Consider the following 19497-nt stretch of genomic DNA (forward strand, 5'->3'; position numbering starts at 1 on the left):
TTCTTCACCCGCGTGAACGAGCGCGCGCGCGCGGAGGGGGTGGGGAAAGTCTCAAGCAGGGTGGCGCGCATGAGCGGCGAAGCTCCACCTCCCCGCCTATATATAAAGGGCTGGCGCGGGGCTCCGCGGCGCCATTTCGCGCTGGAGTGGAGCATCCTCTAGAACGAGCTGGAGGATTCTGCCTACCGATACAGAGCCTTCGAGTCGTCCGGGGCCGCCATTACAATCCACCTCCATCCGCTTGGAAATGGCCTTCGTCCTGGCCTATGACTGGTCCCAGCGGACAGTACAGACCCTATAGAAGCCCCTGAAGCTCCCCTTTTTCGGGCCCCGCCCAATCCTCGGAGTCTGTCCACCCCCTCTACTCCGCCCTCAAGAGGATTTCAAAGATGGAGGCGGCGGCTCCCTAAACCACTTTTCGTGTTCATCCGCCTCCATCCGAGATCGAAACGGGACCTCGTCGGCCCCGTAGGGTCCCGACAAGAAGAGGGGATCCCTGCAGACCAACAGCGGGCTGTATTGACGACAGTGTCTGAGATCGGGGACCGTCTTTTGAAGAGTCAGTCCCTCCTTAGTAGCCCGCCTCAGCTGAGGCCGCCGCCATTTTCTTGCTGTCCGCCGTCTGCAGAGCGCGCCAAGCTGCCCGGAGCTCTCCGAGAGGCCCCCAAGAGACTGCTTTCGTGCCAGCCAGGCAGGGGGTTTGTCGTCGCCTGGAGGCCCAAGAGGAACGGCCTCCCCCCAACTTACCGGGTTATGCTGGACCGGGCGGTGAGGGGAACCGAGGCCACCCGGACTTTCCGCGGCTGAGGGCAGCGCCGGTTCCCTGCGGTCAAGATGCTGCAAAACGTGACTCCCCACAAGTACGTTTCCGCGAGCCGACTGTGGGAAGGGGATGTTGCGGGACGGCGGCACAGGGGTGTGGGGCGCCGTGTTGGGAGTACGGAGCGGCCTCGGCGCGCTGCTGTTTTGCGGCGCAGCTGTTGACTCGGCCGCGCGGAGGGGATTGAGCGACGGTTTTGGAACAGTGGTGGCGGCCTGGCTCCTGCGCATGGAGGGGAATACAGGTTGTCAATTTATATACTACTAATGCTGCCGTGGCCCAGTCTTAACCGAGTCAGGCAGAGCTAGTTTGACGGTGGAGTGTAGTGAGGGTGGACAGCAGGTCTGCCGTTTGGTGCGTCTGGTGTCTAGCGGCGGTTTGTCAGCCTTTCAGGGGGATTCACGGCCACCTCTAGCGCCCTGTAGGGTTGGTTGCCTTGGTGACAGACCGCTTAAGGGACTGGCAACGGGGATTCCCAGAGAAGGGTAAAGGGATCACTTTCCCAAGTCTGCAGGTTTCTAATGCCCAGGGCATGTCACTAAATCTTTTGTTTTCTTTGGGTGGGTGGGTTGTGTGTGTTGTTTGTTGGTAGAGGGATTGTTTTTTCGTAGCACTAAGAGTTTGATTCAGGGCAGGAGGGTAGAGCTAAGGTTCCTAGTTCAGCTCTGCGATGTAAACAATGAGATTCCCATATGATGTCTTAATTCTTAGGTGGTAGGAAACACTGATCCAAGGAGCACCAGAGGGACTGTAAATGAACCACTGATAGCGTTTGGTGTCCGGAGTTGGTGCTACAGGGGGAACTGGTAGTGGAATCGTGTTGCGTAGCGGGTGGGTAGAAGGGGGCTATCACTTGGTGACCTTGACTGTTGTGTGCGGCTTTTTGACTTCCTTGGAGTGAGGAGACTTTGATTTGGTGCGAATAATTTTGGGGGCCTGGCAGTTTCGGGTTGTGAAGTCTGACAAAATGTTTCCTTGTCTGGATTTGTTTTTAAGTTGGTATGGTTCTTCCTTTGGGTTTCTAGTCTATGTTCTGTTGTGGCGTGAACTACCCAGACCTTGTGGAAGATGGTGCTCTCTCTTCTATCGAGGTGGATTATTCTGTGTCTTACCAGCATTTTATGGAATTTTTCATATCCATAATTTGTTCTCTTCCTCTTCACCAGTGCTCAACCACCATGGCAACCACCAAATCCCTAGTGAGGAGGAAGCTTGGGGTTTGAGTTTCTTAGCTCCACCCATTTTGTTTAAGCCCCATCCCCATAGGGCTGTAGTTCTGAGATGTCGTGCCCTGTCAGAAACAATTTTGGAGTTTTTTAAAATATGAAAAAGAACAGAGCCCATCAGACTTCAGAAGGTGGCATCTAGATAGTATACTAAAAATATTAATAAAAGGAAGGCGAGGCCAGCAATAAAAGCTCCACAGATTGTTTGGATATTGTTTCTGCTTAAGAAGCACTTGACATAAGCTTAATCATCTCACTAGGGCCAGCACCTGGATTCATCAGACCATTGTGCAGATGCACTTTTTCCTGATTTGGACGATATTGCCCTAATTTTGTTTCCCATCTTTACAGGCTCCCTGGGGAAGGGAATGCAGGGTTGCTGGGGCTGAGCCCAGAAGCAGCAGCACCAGGGAAAAGGATTCGAAAACCCTCTCTCTTGTATGAGGGATTTGAGAGCCCCACAATGGCTTCGGTGCCTGCTTTGCAACTGACTCCTGCCAACCCACCACCCCCAGAGGTGTCCAATCCCAAAAAGCCAGGACGAGTTACCAACCAGCTGCAATACCTACACAAGGTAGTGATGAAGGCTCTGTGGAAACATCAGTTCGCGTGGCCATTCCGGCAGCCTGTGGATGCTGTCAAACTGGGTCTACCGGTGAGTAGAGACATTGGAGCCCGGGAGGTATGGGGTGAGCAAGAATGCGTGTGAGTGGGGGTGGTCTGCCTAGTGTAGATGCTGCGGCCCCTAGGGAGTTCCCATTTCTCCCCTGTAGGGCAGTTAGCTACCAGGTTTCTGGATATTTTGGTCCTTTGTGATTGATCCGACCGCTTGCTGTAACTATCTTGGCATCTTTCCTTGTCCCCTCCATGTGTCCTTCCTTAACTTTTGTGCCCTGGCTCCATTTTACAGATTCCCACCTCGGGTTGGGAGAGGACCACGGTGGCCAAAATTCTTAGCTTCTTCCTTTCCCTCATGCAGCCCATGGATAGCCAGCCCCAGAGGTAATGTCACAGGATGGGAAGTTTCCAGAGTGGGTGGGAGGTGGGTGGTTAGAGAAAGGCAGCAGGGGCCTCCCTGTGGATGTCAAGAATCTTTTTTATTTATTTACGTATTTTGTCCCACAGTTTAACTGGGGCCGCAGTTTAAGTAACTATTCCTTTGATGCATAGGGGGTGTGTGTGTGTGTGTGAGTCAGGGATTGGTAGTCTCCCTATAAGCATTTACTTTTCTGTGGTTCTGACCTAACATTTCTTTATTTAGGATTATCACAAAATTATAAAACAGCCTATGGACATGGGTACTATTAAGAGGAGACTTGAGAACAATTATTATTGGGCTGCCTCAGAGTGTATGCAAGATTTTAATACCATGTTCACCAACTGTTACATTTACAACAAGGTGAGTTTTTCTGTGTGTTCATTTAGTAGGTGGGGAGAAACGGTAACTTCTATTATTGCTGGATACTTTGTCTACATAAAGTTTAAATCTTTTGATACTGAAGGTGTCATCCAGGTAGGGTAGTCGGAGTCTTAACCTGACTCTAGGTGGTACTATTGAACACAGTGATGTGACTTCAGAGCTCCAGTTCAAGGTTATTTAGAACACTTTATACTTGGGGGTGGTGGTCCCGTTTCTTAGAAAGCACCGGAGACCTGAGTAGACCAGGGATCTGTTTTCTTGTCAGCTGTCAAGTTTTTTCTTTCTTCTTTCAGATTTTGGGAGATAGAGTTAGGAGAAAGTGGAAATTAGTAGTGGCCTGGAGTAGGAAATTTTCTTTAAGATTTGATGACAAGATGACTTGTGGGGGTATGGTAATGGCCTAGGGCCTGAATGCCTCTGAGAAAGATGGTGTGTATCTATCTTCTGCTGGCGTTTTTGAACTTTCTTTATTGCTGTCTGTGTTCTTATAGCCCACTGATGATATTGTTCTAATGGCGCAAACGCTGGAAAAGATCTTCCTACAGAAAGTTGCATCAATGCCACAAGAAGAACAAGAGCTGGTGGTGACCATCCCTAAGAACAGCCACAAAAAGGGGGCCAAGTTGGCAGGTAGGAAGAGTGGGAGTTTTGCAAATGGACAGCTAAAGATGGGAAAGAGAATCAAACTACACTTTTTTCCTTTTTTTCTAGCGCTCCAGGGCAGTGTTACCAGTGCCCATCAGGTGCCTGCCGTCTCTTCTGTGTCACACACAGCCCTGTATACTCCTCCACCTGAGATACCTACCACTGTCCTCAACATTCCCCACCCATCGGTCATTTCCTCTCCACTTCTCAAGTCCCTGCACTCTGCTGGACCCCCGCTCCTTGCTGTTACTGCAGCTCCTCCAGCCCAGCCCCTTGCCAAGGTATGAGCTGTGGATTTCCTCTGGGCAGCAGGGAGGCAAGGGTCTTAAGTAAGGTGGGCTTGGAGTGATAGGTTCCCTATCTTGCTTCTTTCTTCAGAAAAAAGGCGTAAAGCGGAAAGCAGATACCACCACCCCTACACCTACAGCCATCCTGGCTCCTGGTTCTCCAGCTAGCCCTCCTGGGAGTCTTGAGCCTAAGGCAGCACGGCTTCCCCCTATGCGTAGAGAGAGTGGTCGCCCCATCAAGCCCCCACGCAAAGATTTGCCTGACTCTCAGCAACAACACCAGAGCTCTAAGAAAGGAAAGCTTTCAGAACAGTTAAAACATTGCAATGGCATTTTGAAGGAGTTACTCTCTAAGAAGCATGCTGCCTATGCTTGGCCTTTCTATAAACCAGTGGATGCTTCTGCACTTGGCCTGCATGACTACCATGACATCATTAAGCACCCCATGGACCTCAGCACTGTCAAGGTACCCACTGCATGGGGCAGGTGGGATGCTCAGGCAGTGATGGCAGCCTAGGTGCAAAACAAGTCTCCTTATGTGGGCACACAGCGGTCTTTGGTTCTTGGCATTTTACTTTTATAAAATAATAATGGAACAGAAGGTCTGGTGTTTGAGAATTCGTATTTCCTGGAGTTTGAAACAGTAGGGTGGGGTTTCTTTGTCTTGAGAACAATACTGACTGTATAATTAAGTACTAATGTTGTGGCAGTGTTGGGTTAAGGAAGTTATGGGGTGGAAAGACAGTCATAGTCCACCTCTCCTCTGTCACTTAGAAATGATTTCTTTTTCTAGACATAAATATTTCTTCAACCCACCCAAATTCCTTTGACTTCAAACTTGAACCCCAGGGCACAGATCCTTAAGGTCATCCCCACTGTGCTCTCAAGAGAGGGCTCTTCCTGTGGTGTCTGGGGTTGGCAGGGAAAGGTGAGTCTTCCTGCCTGTGCAGCTTCTGATGCTGCCTCCTTCTGCAGCGGAAGATGGAGAACCGTGATTACCGGGATGCACAGGAGTTTGCTGCTGATGTACGGCTTATGTTCTCCAACTGCTATAAGTACAATCCCCCAGATCACGATGTTGTGGCAATGGCACGAAAGCTACAGGTGAGTGGAAAGGTTGGAGTTTGAAAAATAAATGGTATGGGGAGTTATTTTGTCATCTGTGCTGCATAGCCTCAACATGAGGGTCTCACTGTTGTGTACAGTTGTAAATTGGAGCTATATTCACTTGGTGGCTGGGTATGCAGGGCACTGTTTCTCAGCATAGTTTTGAGTTTGTGCCTCTTTCTAGGATGTATTTGAGTTCCGTTATGCCAAGATGCCAGATGAACCACTAGAACCAGGGCCTTTACCAGTCTCTACTGCCATGCCTCCTGGCTTGGCCAAATCGTCTTCAGAGTCCTCCAGTGAGGAAAGTAGCAGTGAGAGCTCCTCTGAGGAAGAGGAGGAGGAAGATGAGGAGGACGAGGAGGAAGAAGAAGAGAGTGAAAGCTCAGACTCAGAGGAAGAAAGGGCTCATCGTTTAGCAGAACTACAGGAACAGGTATTTTGTCACTCTTAAAAGTTTTTACTGGGTAAGAGGTTCATGCCCTTTGTCTTAATTTTTTCTTCTTGTTATTTTATCTTTATTTACTTTTTCCACTTCATGTTTTTTTTTCCTTTAGCTTCGGGCAGTACATGAACAACTGGCTGCTCTGTCCCAGGGTCCAATATCCAAGCCCAAGAGGAAAAGAGAGAAAAAAGAGAAAAAGAAGAAACGGAAGGCAGAGAAGCATCGAGGCCGAGCTGGGGCCGATGAAGATGACAAGGGGCCTCGGGCACCCCGCCCACCTCAACCTAAGAAGTCCAAGAAAGCAAGTGGCAGTGGGGGTGGCAGTGCTGCTTTAGGCTCTTCTGGCTTTGGACCTTCTGGAGGAAGTGGCACCAAGTGAGTTAGAGTAGGAAGCAGAGACTAGTATGGCTATTTCTGTCTGTCTGGGGGATGCCATCTCTCTTTGCAAAGATATTTCTAAATGGCCAGTTAACAGATACAATAGGCTTTGAACAGTGGTCCCCAACCTTTTTGGCACCAGGGACCAGTTTCGTGGAAGACATTTTACCACGGACAGGGTTTGAGGGGATGGATTTGGGATGAAACTGTTCCACCTCAGATCATTGGGCCATTGGATTCCCATAAGGAGCATGCAGCCTGGATATCTACCACATGCACTTCACAGTAGGGTTCATGCTTCTATGAGAATCTAATGCTTCTGCTGATCTGACAGGCAGTGATGCCCACATGCCGGCTGTTCACCTCCTGCGTGGCCCAGTAACAGGCCACGGATTGGTACTGGTCTGGGGGTTGGGACCCCTGGCTTTGGGAGTCATAGGGTGTTTCACAGCTACTCTGACGGTGAACTCAAAGTAGCCATAAACTAGAAACATGAAGATGGCTGGGTTCCAATAAGACTTTATTTGCAAAGACAAGTGGCAGATCAGATTTGTTCCCTGGGCCATATAGTTTGCCTGTTGCTGTAAATCAATGAGTCTAGACTTGTTTTTCATGGCGTAGTAGTTTTTGGTTTTTTGGTTTGTTTGTTTTTTTTTTAAGACTCCAGGCTGGAGTGCAGCGGCGCGATCTAGGCTCACTGCAACCTCCACTTCTCTGGTTCAAGCGATTCTCCTGCCTCAGCCTCCCAAGTAGCCAGGATTACAGGCATGCCCACCACGCCCAGCTAATTTTTGTATTTTTAGTGCGGAGCTAATTTCTGTAGTTTTAGTAGAGATGGGGTTTCGCCATGTTGGGCAGGCTGGTCTTGAACTCCTGACCTCAAGTGATCTGCCCGCCTTGGCCTCCCAAAGTGCTGGGATTACAAATGTGAGCCACTGCACCTGGCCCATGGTGTACTTTCGTAGTGTTTTAGGGAGCAGAAAGACCCATGCCAGTATACCTAAGCAGGTATACCTTGTTTTATTGTGCTTCGCTTTATGGAGTTTTTTTTTAGATACTACTATTTTTTTAATTGAAGATTTGTGACAACCCTGTATGGAGCAAGTCTTTCAATACTGTTTTTCCAACATTTTTGTGTCACATTTTTAGTAATTATTTTTTCATTAAAGTGTGTACGTACATTGTCTTTTTAAAGACATGTTATTGCCCACTTACAGTCAAGAGCATAGTGCAAACAACCAAATAAAATGCTCTGTTTCACTATACAGTGTCCCAGTAGCCCACCTCTGACTTGGCCATTGAATGGAAAAACAGAAGCTCCACTCTGGGCAGGAAATAGGATCACTGAATTATAGCAGTGGGAACATGCTGGGAGAGGTTAATGAAGCTTCTTTTGCTGACAACTCTTTTTGCCCATAGGCTCCCCAAAAAGGCCACAAAGACAGCCCCACCTGCCCTGCCTACAGGTTATGATTCAGAGGAGGAGGAAGAGAGCAGGCCCATGAGTTACGATGAGAAGCGGCAGCTGAGCCTGGATATCAACAAATTACCTGGGGAGAAGCTGGGCCGAGTTGTGCATATAATCCAAGCCAGGGAGCCCTCTTTACGTGATTCAAACCCAGAAGAGATTGAGATTGATTTTGAAACACTCAAGCCATCCACACTTAGAGAGCTTGAGCGCTATGTCCTTTCCTGCCTACGTAAGAAACCCCGGAAGCCCTACAGTACGTATGAAATGAGATTCATCTCATGGTTCTGAGGACAGTTTAGGAAAGATGGTGGAATCTGTTCACATTCAGGATTGTCAGCTCCCAGGATAATGGGGTGTGTTGGTTGGCTTCTTAGGTTCAAGAAAGGAACTTGGGAACCTAGGGGCCCATAATAAGATGCTTGGGGCAATCTTAATGTATCCTGATAAATTTCTTTCATTAGCCATTAAGAAGCCTGTGGGAAAGACAAAGGAGGAACTGGCTTTGGAGAAAAAGCGGGAATTAGAAAAGCGGTTACAAGATGTCAGCGGACAGCTCAATTCCACTAAAAAGCCCCCCAAAAAACGTGAGTATATACTTTCAGGCCACTACAGATTGACTGCGTCCTGCCTTCTTGACTTTTATTGACAAATGAAGATTCAGACTTGAACGTCTTTAACTTTCAAATTTGTTCTGCAGCGAGTGAGAAAACAGAGTCATCCTCTGCACAGCAAGTAGCAGTGTCACGCCTTAGCGCTTCCAGCTCCAGCTCAGATTCCAGCTCCTCCTCTTCATCGTCGTCGTCTTCAGACACCAGTGATTCAGACTCTGGCTAAGGGGTCAGGCCAGATGGGGCAGGAAGGCTCCGCAGGACCGGACCCCTAGACCACCCTGCCCCACCTGCCCCTTCCCCCTTTGCTGTGACACTTCTTCATCTCACTTCCCCCTGCCCCCCTCTAGGAGAGCTGGCTCTGCAGTGGGGGAGGGATGCAGGGACATTTACTGAAGGAGGGACATGGACAAAATCACATTGAATTCCTAGCCCCATTGGGGAGTGACTTCTTGGACACAGAGCCCCCATTCAAAATGGGGCAGGGCAAGGGTGGGAGTGCAAAGCCCTGATCTGGAGTTACATGAGGCCATGGCTGCCCTATTCACTTCTGAGGGCCCTGTTTTGAGATTGTTTGTTCTAATTTATTTTAAGCTAGGTAAGGCTGGGGGGAGGGTGGGGCTGTGGTCCCCTCGGCCTCCATGGGGAGGGAAGAAGGGGGAGCTCTTTTTTTACGTTCACTTTTTTTTTCTACTCTGTTTTCCCTTTTTCCTTCCGCTCCATTTGGGGCCCTGGGGGTTTCAGTCATCTCCCCATTTGGTCCCCTGGACTGTCTTTGTTGATTCTAACTTGTAAATAAAGAAAATATTATTCAAGTTTTGAGTTACTTTAATATTTGCTTTTGTAGTGTTTCAAAAGGAACATCATAAGAATTGTCTTGATAATTTTGAGGAAAATATTACTGCAGTGAGAAAAGGCAATAGCTACCCTATAATTAGATTGTCTTAATTTTTAAACCAGTAGGCTTTTGCTGTGTTTTTAACAAAGTAAATCTGACTTTTGTAAACTGAGTCCTTAGAAGTAATCTTTAGGTCTACAATTTGCTCTTGTTTAAATGAAAAATAGTTCTGTGGCTCATTCATGCTTTAACCAAGAACTCAAAATTTTGAGGTAGACTTTAGGTTTTTCCCTGTGGCACCGGATGTGTGAATTTTCTCCTGAGCAGACTTAAAATGTGAGAAAGGGGTGGGAGGTAGCCAAATAAGTACTTTATGCATTGAGTTTATTGCCTTTTAAAAGGCAGTTGGCCTGTAATCCCAGCACTTTGGGAGGCCGAGGCAGGTGGATCACGAGGTCAGGAGATCGAGACCACGGTGAAACCCTGTCTCTACTAAAAATACAAAAAATTAGCCGGGCGCAGTGGAGGGTGCCTGTAGTCCCAGGTACTCGGGAGGCTGAGGCAGGAGAATGGCGTGAACCCGGGAGGCGGAGTTCAGTGAGTCGAGATTGCACCTGGGTGATAGAGTGAGACTCCGTCTCAAAAAAAAAAAAAAAAATTGGCCCTACTTCATTGTTAAATTTTGCTGCCATGGTCACACATTGCAAATTTAAAGATAGTTTATTAGTAGGATACTAAAGAGTATTCCAACAAATCACAAAACTATCCTTTCTGCATACCCCCTTGTCTTGCTAAGAGGAGAGAAGGGTTGTATAAAAAGTTTAGGGGGTTGGGATGTGTGCATTCTGGAATTTGGGGCTTTAAAATGGAAAAGTGAGACATTTGCTTAGTATAGTGTGCCATAGAAGGAAACCTGAATAGAGACGTGGAAGTTAGAATCAGGAATGTAGTAAAGCAAATGGTTTATTCTGCTATAAATGACACCACAAACTAAGTGTAGGGTGGATTTTGGAAGCAGTAAATTTTACTAGTGATGCTCAACCCTCTAGGAATTCCGACTAAACTGGGGCTTGAGCAACAATTTTCAAAAGCTCAGGAGATGGTAATAAAAAATTAGGTTTGTGAGCCACCTGCTACTACTGTTTGCCAACGACTTAGTTTTAGATGGAAACAAACCCTTGTTGGGCTTTCTCACTAACTTGTGTGCATCAATGAAAGCTCTTGAGCTCCCTTTGAGAATAACATGTTGAGGATTCGTAAGTACTTAATAGAGACGTGTTGGGCAATAGGTGATGAGATAAATTACAAAGTTCTGAAAATCGGAGTAAATAGATTTAAGATAAGTGCATGTCTATGTCAAGGACTACATCTCCTTTCAGAGGGAATTTAAGGATTGAGTTGGATTAGTTTTGGGACAAAATGCAGAGTATTTTGTCTGACTGCAGCCCCTTCTGCTCATGTACTTTTAAGGTTTGTTTTCTGTAGTTCAGAAAAATAAAAGTTTGAACCTGACAATGGAGTCCCCTTAGTACTTAATTCCCTATAAATGGAGCCCAGACTGCCCTAAGTGCTTTAAGAGAGAAGGCCTGGCTGACACAGGGGCTTCAGACCTGCCTTAAACCAATTAGACTAGTCTCTTAATTGACTTTAGTTTGAACTTATTTCAAACCTGTCTCACTTAGGGATTGTAATTGTTTCAGGAGTTTGGTTGAGTTCCATCTTGGTTGCCAAAGGACTTCATTCCAAAATAGCAGTCTCCAGCACAACTCAAAGGACTAGTGGAGTCCTGTGGGCATTATTTCCCCCTATGCTCCTCTCAGCCCTTGGAATCATGGGTTCTATTGCTGCTGCTTTTTCCCTTTCCCCTCATGCTGCCATTTACTCCCTTTTATTGCATCCATAGGAAGCCTTTTGTTGGGGCTGTGGGGGAAGGTGAGAGTCGGTCTTATTTACTCAGTCACACATTCATTGAGTTCTCTTGATTGCCTTTTCCTCAAACTGTTAGGCCCATAGACCTGGACATTGCCAAGCCAGAGGGTATAAGGTGAAGATAAGACAAGGTCTTATCATGGAGTTTGCTTAGCACAAATAGAGTGCAATTATTAACCATCATGGTGTGGTGATTATACTGATTGAATCCAAGATATAGGCATGACTTGGTCTTCACAGACTATCCTTATTGTGCACCCATATGTGGACCCCAGTTCCAGCCTGCCTGGAACCTTTCCCAAAGTCCTGCTCTTAGGTTCACTCGTGACTACCTTGATTGGAAGGCCCTGCTTCCATGAGTGACCAGCATGAAGGACTCCCAGGACAAGGACCAGAGCTGACTGGTGTTACTCTGGGGCTTAGTGCAAGACTGGAGGAAGATTTTCCTGAGCAATTAGAGAGTGGCTGTAATGGAGAGCTGGGAAGGAGATGTGGGAATGGTAGCATGGAACTAATGTGTTGTCACCATGATTTCATTTTTTCCTGGGTCATCACCCTAAAGATAGTTGCAAAATCCCACTAGCTGGTCTCCAGCACTGAATGAGATGACAGCTTCTTGCTCTCAATTTATATTCTAGGATCGGGGAAAGGGGCAGCATTAGACAACTAGTCACACGATTTTTAACAAAAGTAATTCTAACAGGACAATGTGCAGAGGTCTAGCAAGAATTTAGAAAAGAGGGTTCTCTGGTCTAATCTGAGAACTATTCAGATATCTCAGAAGGATGAGTTCCTTCCTGTTTGTAAGGGGTGGATGGGTGGGAGCAGGGAGTAGTGAACATTGCCAGCAGAAGAAACAGCAACTGAGAAGGTAACTAGGTGATGCTGAAGCAGCAAGGATGAAGGTGAGTGCTTCCAGATAAGGCCAGAAAGTAGGGAAGCTAAATCAAGGACAGCATTTCACCTACGATAAGGACTTGAATTTACATCTCAAAGACTAATAGCTAACATTTATTTAGCACTTACTGTGCTAAATAAAAACTTACCCTGTAAACTCATTTGGTCCTCACTATAATCCTGTGAGGTACATCTTGTCTGCATTTAACAGATGAAGAAATGAGGCACAGAGAGATTAGTCAATTTGCCCAACATCACCACGTTGTCAGTGAGCGTTGGAGGTGGGTTTTGAAACTAGGTGATCTGGCTTCAAGGTCCACATTTATAACTACTGCACTAGACTTCCAGTGCTGTGGGCCAGTAGGGAGCTAGGAGATAGACATGCTTTAAGGAAATTGCACTAGGGATAATCATGTTAGGGTTGGTGGGGTGTTGAGAGTGGATAGTTTAGAAAGCAATTGTGGCAGTTAATCCCAGCCAGTGAGAATAGTGGTGTAGAAGAGAGAGGCAGCAATGTAGATGAAGAAATGTAGATAGATTTGAGAGCTATGTAGGAGATAAAATAGATGGGACTTATTCTCAAAAGGTTCTTGTCTCCACACATTAAAGGAACAGCAGAGCACACGCGCACTTGCAGACATACAGCTCTCAGAGTCCCTAGCACAGAGCTTTCCAATAGTGGAAGCTTGATATTTTGTTGAGTAAAGGAGTGAGACCTGGCTGACTGGCAGATTTGAATGGAGCTCCCTCCAGCGAGGCTTGCCGAAGGGGCAGGGGTTCTGAGGCTCTTGTAGACTGCCACTGAGGGTATTTGGCGCCACCTGTTGGGCATGTTACCCACGATTGCCTCCTGAATCTATTGTCATTTTTGTGTCCTGCCCCCGATGTTAGGTGGTTCTTCCCTTCTTACTTTCCTATACTTAGGAAATGTGAGCCTTCATTTTTATGACCCAGAGGGTCACAAAAGAAGGAGATTAGGCCTTTTTAGTCCTTATCTCCCTTTACCTCTGAAGCATCCCGTGCAGCTTCCCTAGCATTTTATTTTATATTTATTTATTTATTTATTTTTAAGAAAGAGGATTTCTGTCACCCAGGCTGGAGTGCAGTGGTGTGATCATAGCTCACTGTAGCTTCGATCTTCCAGGCTCAAGTAATGCTCTTGCCTCAGCCTCCTGAGTAGCTGGGATTACAGGCATGAGCCACCGCACCCTGCATCTCCTGGCTTCTTTTACTTGACACCACTTGTTCCTAGTTCTCATACTTTTCAGACAGCCATTTCTTAGTCTGCTTCTTTAAAGTCTCTGCCTCTGCCTCCCATAATATATTGTCCCTTATGACACCTTCCTTTGTCCTCTTTTTATTTGCACAGTATTTTTAAGCAAGTTTACCCATTCCTCTGGAGGCAACTCCCACCCATAAAATCTGTGTCTCTGTTTAGACCTTGTATTAGTCCATTCTCACACTGCTATGAGGAAATACCTGAGACTAGGTGATTTATAAAGGAAAGAGGTTTAATTGACTCACAGTTCTGCATGGCTGGGGAGGCCTCAGGAAACTTACAATCATGGCAGAAGACACCACTTCACAGGGTGGCAGGAGAATGAGTGCCAAAGTGAAGTGGGGAAGCCCCTTATAAAACCATCAGATCTCGTGAGAACTCACTATCACGAGAACAGCATGGGGGAAACTGCCCCCATATCAAACCTTGAGCCAAAGTTCCAAGTGCCTAATGCAATGCCTAATGACAAGGTCCCATAAGCTCGTGCACACAACATTTTTAGAAAAGATTCTACCTTTTTCCCCAAACATGTCCCTCGCAGTGAGTTCTCTAAGTCAGCAGTCCCCAGCCTTTTTGGCACCAAGGACTGGTTTTGTGGAAGACAACTTTTCTATGGACGGAGGCAGGGAGAATAGTTTCCAGATCAAACTGTTCCACTTCAGATCACCAGGCATTATATTCTGAAAAAGGAGTGTGCAACCTTCCCTCGCATGCTCAGTTCACCATAGGGTTTGCACTCCTGTGAGAATCTAATGCCGCTGCTGATCTGACAAGACGCAGAGCTTGCTCGCTGCTCACCTCCTGCTGTGCACCCCAGTTCCTATCAGGCCACGGACTGGTGGTGGTCAGTGGTCCAGAGGTTGGGGGACCCCTGCTATAAGGAACAAGCACTTATATAGAGCTTACTATGTATCAGACATTTATGAGCACTTTTGCAATTTAGTCTTCATAATAATCCCAAGAGGTAGGTACTAATCACCATTTTATACATGAGGAAACAGACATTTAGTAACAGTTCTATAGCTGCCTAGTTTCTTCCCCTTATTCTCCCCCAACTCCCTGTTCAGCCATTGAGGTCTGTTGAGCCTTCCTCTGTCCCTTCTCTCAGTGCCCCTCATCAGCCTGGACTCTCACACAACTCTGTCACTAGTCCATGTCTTTCAGCTATACTGTGTTTTTTCAGGGCCCATCACTCACCTCCCCCTTCATGCCCTGCCCTATCCCCACCACACCAGTGAAGACCTCCCTTCCTAGGTTATCAGGCCTGTCACTTGCAGTGAGGCCTCACCTCAACTAAGGAGGTCAATAAAGAATAGCCTGTCATGTGAGTAAGAGGAACTCATCATCCTTGCCAAGCTTTCCAACCAACCCCAAACTTCAAGTATTTTTGTGTCCTTGTACAGTAAGTGAATATTTCTACATAATAAAGTATTTCTTACATCTCTTTACCAAATGAGAACATTGCTCATTTTGTCAGACAAGCTAATGTTTGATTTGAGGTTGAAGGAGAAAAGGGATTTATTCTCCAGCGATAAGCATTTTTGCTGGTGTTTGACAAACGAAAAAAGAGCAGTTCTTCTATTAGCTGCCACTGCCAGACCTCATGGAGTCAGTTGCTATTCTAATTGCTGAGGCTATGAGAAGGTAACACTGGTTAATTGATGAATGCTTCCCCCTCTTCTGCCCCTGCAGAAGATGTATTGGAACTGGCTTCTCTATGAAGGCAGGTTGTAGAGACAATGACAGTTCTTCCAAGAAAGACAGTTATTACATTGTCCTCCTGCATGGTTTTGTTTCTCACCCAGAGTTCCTGCAAAAAAAAAAAAAAAAAAAAAAAAAGACTTTTTGCAGTTTCATCTATCCATTTTCTCCTCTCTCTCAAAAATAATTTTTGTTTTTAAGACAGAGTCTTGCTCTGTAGCCCAGGCTTGAGTACAGTGGCACAATCTTGGCTCACTGCAACCTCTGCCTCCCAGGTTCAAGCAGTTCTCGTGCCTCCTCCTCCCAAGTAGCTGGGGACTACAGCTGTGCACCACCACACCCAGATAATTTTTGTATTTTTAGTAGAGATGGGGTTTCCCCATGTTGGCCAGTCTGGTCTCGAACTTCTGATCTCAAGTGGTCTGATCCACCCGCCACTGCCTCCCCAAATGCTGGGATTACAGGCATGAGCCACAATGCCCCACCCAAAAATAATTGTTTTAAAGCAGTTCTCAAGGTTTTCTAAGTTTACTCATATTCTTTTAACTCTTAAGTAACCCCAGGTAAGTGGAAGCTGAAAAGTTACAAAATGATAGTTACAAGGGCCAAGCAGTCCTGCATCCCTGTCAGAGTGAAACTTCATTCTCTCTGATGCAAAATAAAATGATGCTTGTTCTTCCAGATCCGTGGTTACTGTGACATATTGTTCTGTATTCTTGATTTAAGAAAGCACTAGCACTGCCCAATCTCTGTGCCCTTTGATTGCTGTGTCAAGCTTCAGGTTGCACACCCTGCCTTCTGTAAGGAACTTTCCTTACTTGGCCCCGAATTCCCTGATGTCTGGTCTGTGACCTGATGCTGAAACTGGCTATGACACTGTGCTTAGACTTCCCCTTAAAATTCTGCATTCTGTTCTGGACCTGTTTCCAACCACAATGACACAACCCACTGATTTACTGTTCTTAAATCCATCTCTGCTATTCAGGCTGATTCCCAGTGATCTCATGTCCTTCTGTCACTGCCTTTGGTCTTGCAAATAGACCCTACAGAGCCCCACAACTATTTAACCAATCATTTGGCCAGGGAGTAATGCAAGAGACAAAAATTGAGGGAAGGAGAGAATGATGAGCAACTGAGGGAGCAGCTTGGGGTTGAAAGTCTACCTCAGAAAGCAGTTCTGTGATTGGGGGGAAGGTGGCTGATGTTACTGCAGGGGGTATCAAAAGCATCTGTCCTGAACTTCAGAGTCAGGTAGAAAACAAAACAGAAAGAACCTTCTTTTCCTCTGAGTCTGGGGAAACTGAGAGAGAAGGAGAAAGCCAAGGAAAGGGAACTGACACTTACTGAGCTGCTGCTATCTGCCAGGTGTATATTGATGGGCACTTTTCATAGTTATCTTTTTTGGTCCACGTGACATTCCTACCACATATATATTATTATTTTTATTTTAGAGAGGAGGAAACTCTAAGTTAACGTGCATAAGATCACAGAGCTAGTGAGACAAGATGAGGCTAATTTCAAGGTTTATATCTTTACATACCAAACATTTCTAGTTATATTCTAGATATAAGCAAACAATGAATTCAGAAGTAAAACTTAGCAAAAACTTCCAGATATTGTTAACTCCACCAACCTGAGCTAAAGAATGAGGCTAGAGATGAACACACACACACATGCATGCATACACATACACACAGTCACACATACACCACAATCTTTTTAGAACTTTATTTATTTATTTATTTATTTATTTAGAGACAGAGTCTCGCTCTGTCTCCTAGGCTGGAGTGCAGTGGCACGATCTCGGCTCACTGCAACCTCTACCTCCTGGGTTCAAGCAATTCTCCTGCCTCAGCCTCCTAAGTAGCTGGGATTACAGGCACCTGCCACCATGCTGGGCTAATTTTTGTATTTTTAGTACAGACGGGTTTTCGCCATGTTGGCCAGGCTGGTCTCGAACTCCTGGCCTCAAGCGATCCGCCTACCTCGGCCTCCCAAAGTGCTGGGATTACAGGCATGAGCCACTAGGCCTAGCCTAGCATTTTATTTTTATTATTTTTATTTCAATAGCTTTAGAAGTACAGGTGGCTTTTGTTTACATGGATGAGTTGTATAGTGGTGAAGTCTGGGCTTTTAGTGTACCCATTACCCAACAGTGTATATTGTACTCAGTAAATAATTTTTCATCCCTCACCCCACACCCCACTCCCCACTTCTGAGTCTCCAATGTCCGTTATACTACTCTGTATGGCTTTGCATACCCATAGCTTAGCTCCTACTTACAAGTGAGTGTTAAATTAGGTTTAGCCTAAATCTGCTTCCTTACATGTTTTAAGTTCAGCCTAAAGGTTTCTCCATACGTAGTAAACTGAAACCTAACTGGATGCGTAATCAGACTGAAACCTACTCTAGTGCCAATCACTGAGTTTTGGCCAATCAAAGGTGATCAACTGTTCAAACTGTGTTCGAATAAGGCAAATGCCAAGCTGTAACCAATCCGGCTGTTTCTGCACCTCACTTCTGTTTTCTGTACGTCACTTTACTTTTTCTGTTCATAAATATTCCACCACTTGGCTGTTCTGGAGTCTCTCAGCCTACTCTGGCTCAGAAGGCTCCCCAATTCACAAATTGTTCTTTGCTCAATTAAACTGTTGAATTTCATTTGTCTAAGGTTTTTTTTCTTTAGCAATGAGAAGAACACGTAGTACTTGGTTTTCTGTTCCTGAGTTACTTCACTTAGGAAAATGGTCCAGTTCCATCCAAGTTGCTGGAAAATATATTATTTCATTCTTTTTTATGGATGAGTACGATTTCATGGTATATACACATCACATTTTCTTATCCACTCATCAGTTTATGGGCACTTAGGTTGATGCCATACCTCTGCAATTGCGAATTCTGTTTCTTTTTGATGTAATGACTTCTTTTCTTTTGGGTAGATACCCAGGAGTGGGATTGCTGGATCAAATGGTAGATCTACTTTTAGTTCTTTGAGAAATCTCCATAGCGTTTTCCACAGAGGTTGTACTAATTTACCTTCCCACCAGCAATGTATAAGCTATCCCTTTTCACTGCATCCTTGCCAACATCTGTTGCTTTTTGACTTTTTAATATCAATGATACTCGCTGGGATAAGGTAGTATCTCATTTTAATTTGCATTTCCAGGCTGGGCATGGTGGCTCATGCCTGTAATCCCAGCACTTTGGGAGGCTGAGGTGGGAGTTCGAGACCAGCCTGACCAACATGGAGAAACCCCATCTCTACTAAAAATACAAAATTAGCTGGGCGTGGTGGTGCATGCCTGTAATCCCAGCTACTCGGGAGGCTGAGGCAGGAGAACCGCCTGAACCCAGGAGGCGGAGTTTGCAGTGAGCCAAGATTGCAGCATTGCACTCCAGCCTGGGCAACAAGAGTGAAACTCCGTCTCAAAAAAAAAAAAAACAAAATTGCATTTCCCTGATGATGGTGATGTTGAACATTTTTACATATGTTTCTAGACATTTGTATATCTTCTTTTGAGAAATGTCTGTCAATGTCATTTGCTCATTTTTTAATGGGATTATTTATTTGGGTTTTTTTTTGCTCGTTTGTTTGAACTCCTTCTAGATTCTGGATATTAGTCCTTTGTCAGATATTTGCAAATATTTTCTCCCATTCTGTGGTTGTCTGTTTAACTCTTGATTATTTCTTCTGCTGTACAGAAGTTTTTTAGTTTAATTAGGTAGGTCCTATTTATTTATTTTTGTTTCTGTTGGATTTGTTTTTGAGGTCCTATTCATAAATTCTTTGCCTAGGCCAATGTTCATAAGAGTTTTTCCAAGGTTTGTTCCAGAATTTTTATGATCACAGGTCTTAGATTTAAGTCTTTAATCTATCTTGAGTTAATTTTCGTATATGTTGAGAAACAGGGATCTAGTTTCGTTTTATTTATTTTTATTTTTAGAGATGGAGTCTTGTTTGTCACCCAGGCTGGAGTGCAATGGCGCGGTCTCGGCTCACTGCAACCTCCACCTCCTGGGTTCAAGCGATTCTCCTGCCTCAGCCTCCCAAGTAGGTGGGACTACAGGCGCACATCACCACGCCTGGCAAATTTTTGTATTTTTTAGTAGAGACAGGGTTTCACTATATTGCCCAGGCTGATCTCAAACTCCTGACCTCGTGATCCACCCACCTTGGCCTACCAAAATGCTGCGATTACAGGCGTGAGCCACTGTGCCTGGCCCTAGATTCGTTTTTCTACCTGTGTCAATCCAATTTTCCCAGCACCATCTATTGAATAGGGTGTCCTTTCTTCAGTGTATTCTTTTGTCTGCTTCGTTGAAGATTAGTTGGTTGTAGGTATTTGGCTTTATTTCTGGGTTCTCTATTCTGTTCCATTGGTCTACTTGTGTACTTTTGTACCAGTACCATGCTGTTTCAGTTACTCTAGCCTTGTAGTGTAATTT

At 45.6% G+C, this 19497-nt stretch overlaps 1 protein-coding gene across 2 annotated transcripts; it reads left to right on the forward strand.

Moving 5' to 3' along the window:
* Positions 1 to 672: 672 nt before the first annotated feature.
* On the forward strand, positions 673 to 9222 carry BRD2 (bromodomain containing 2). 2 transcript variants are annotated; one of them, XM_030802908.1, is made up of 12 exons: positions 673 to 860; positions 2398 to 2701; positions 3308 to 3445; positions 3958 to 4096; positions 4178 to 4392; positions 4490 to 4864; positions 5374 to 5502; positions 5690 to 5941; positions 6063 to 6325; positions 7748 to 8052; positions 8261 to 8383; positions 8497 to 9222. In XM_030802908.1, the coding sequence occupies exons 1-12, from the start codon at positions 835 to 837 to the stop codon at positions 8631 to 8633; spliced, it is 2406 nt and encodes an 801-aa protein (XP_030658768.1). In that variant the 5' UTR covers positions 673 to 834; the 3' UTR covers positions 8634 to 9222. The 2 variants fall into 2 exon arrangements, with proteins under 2 accessions (XP_030658768.1, XP_030658769.1); XM_030802909.1 differs by lacking the exon at positions 673 to 860 and adding an exon at positions 2957 to 3048.
* Positions 9223 to 19497: the final 10275 nt, after the last annotated feature.

This window comes from Nomascus leucogenys, chromosome 22a (assembly GCF_006542625.1).
Source record: "Nomascus leucogenys isolate Asia chromosome 22a, Asia_NLE_v1, whole genome shotgun sequence".
NCBI lineage: Eukaryota > Metazoa > Chordata > Mammalia > Primates > Hylobatidae > Nomascus > Nomascus leucogenys.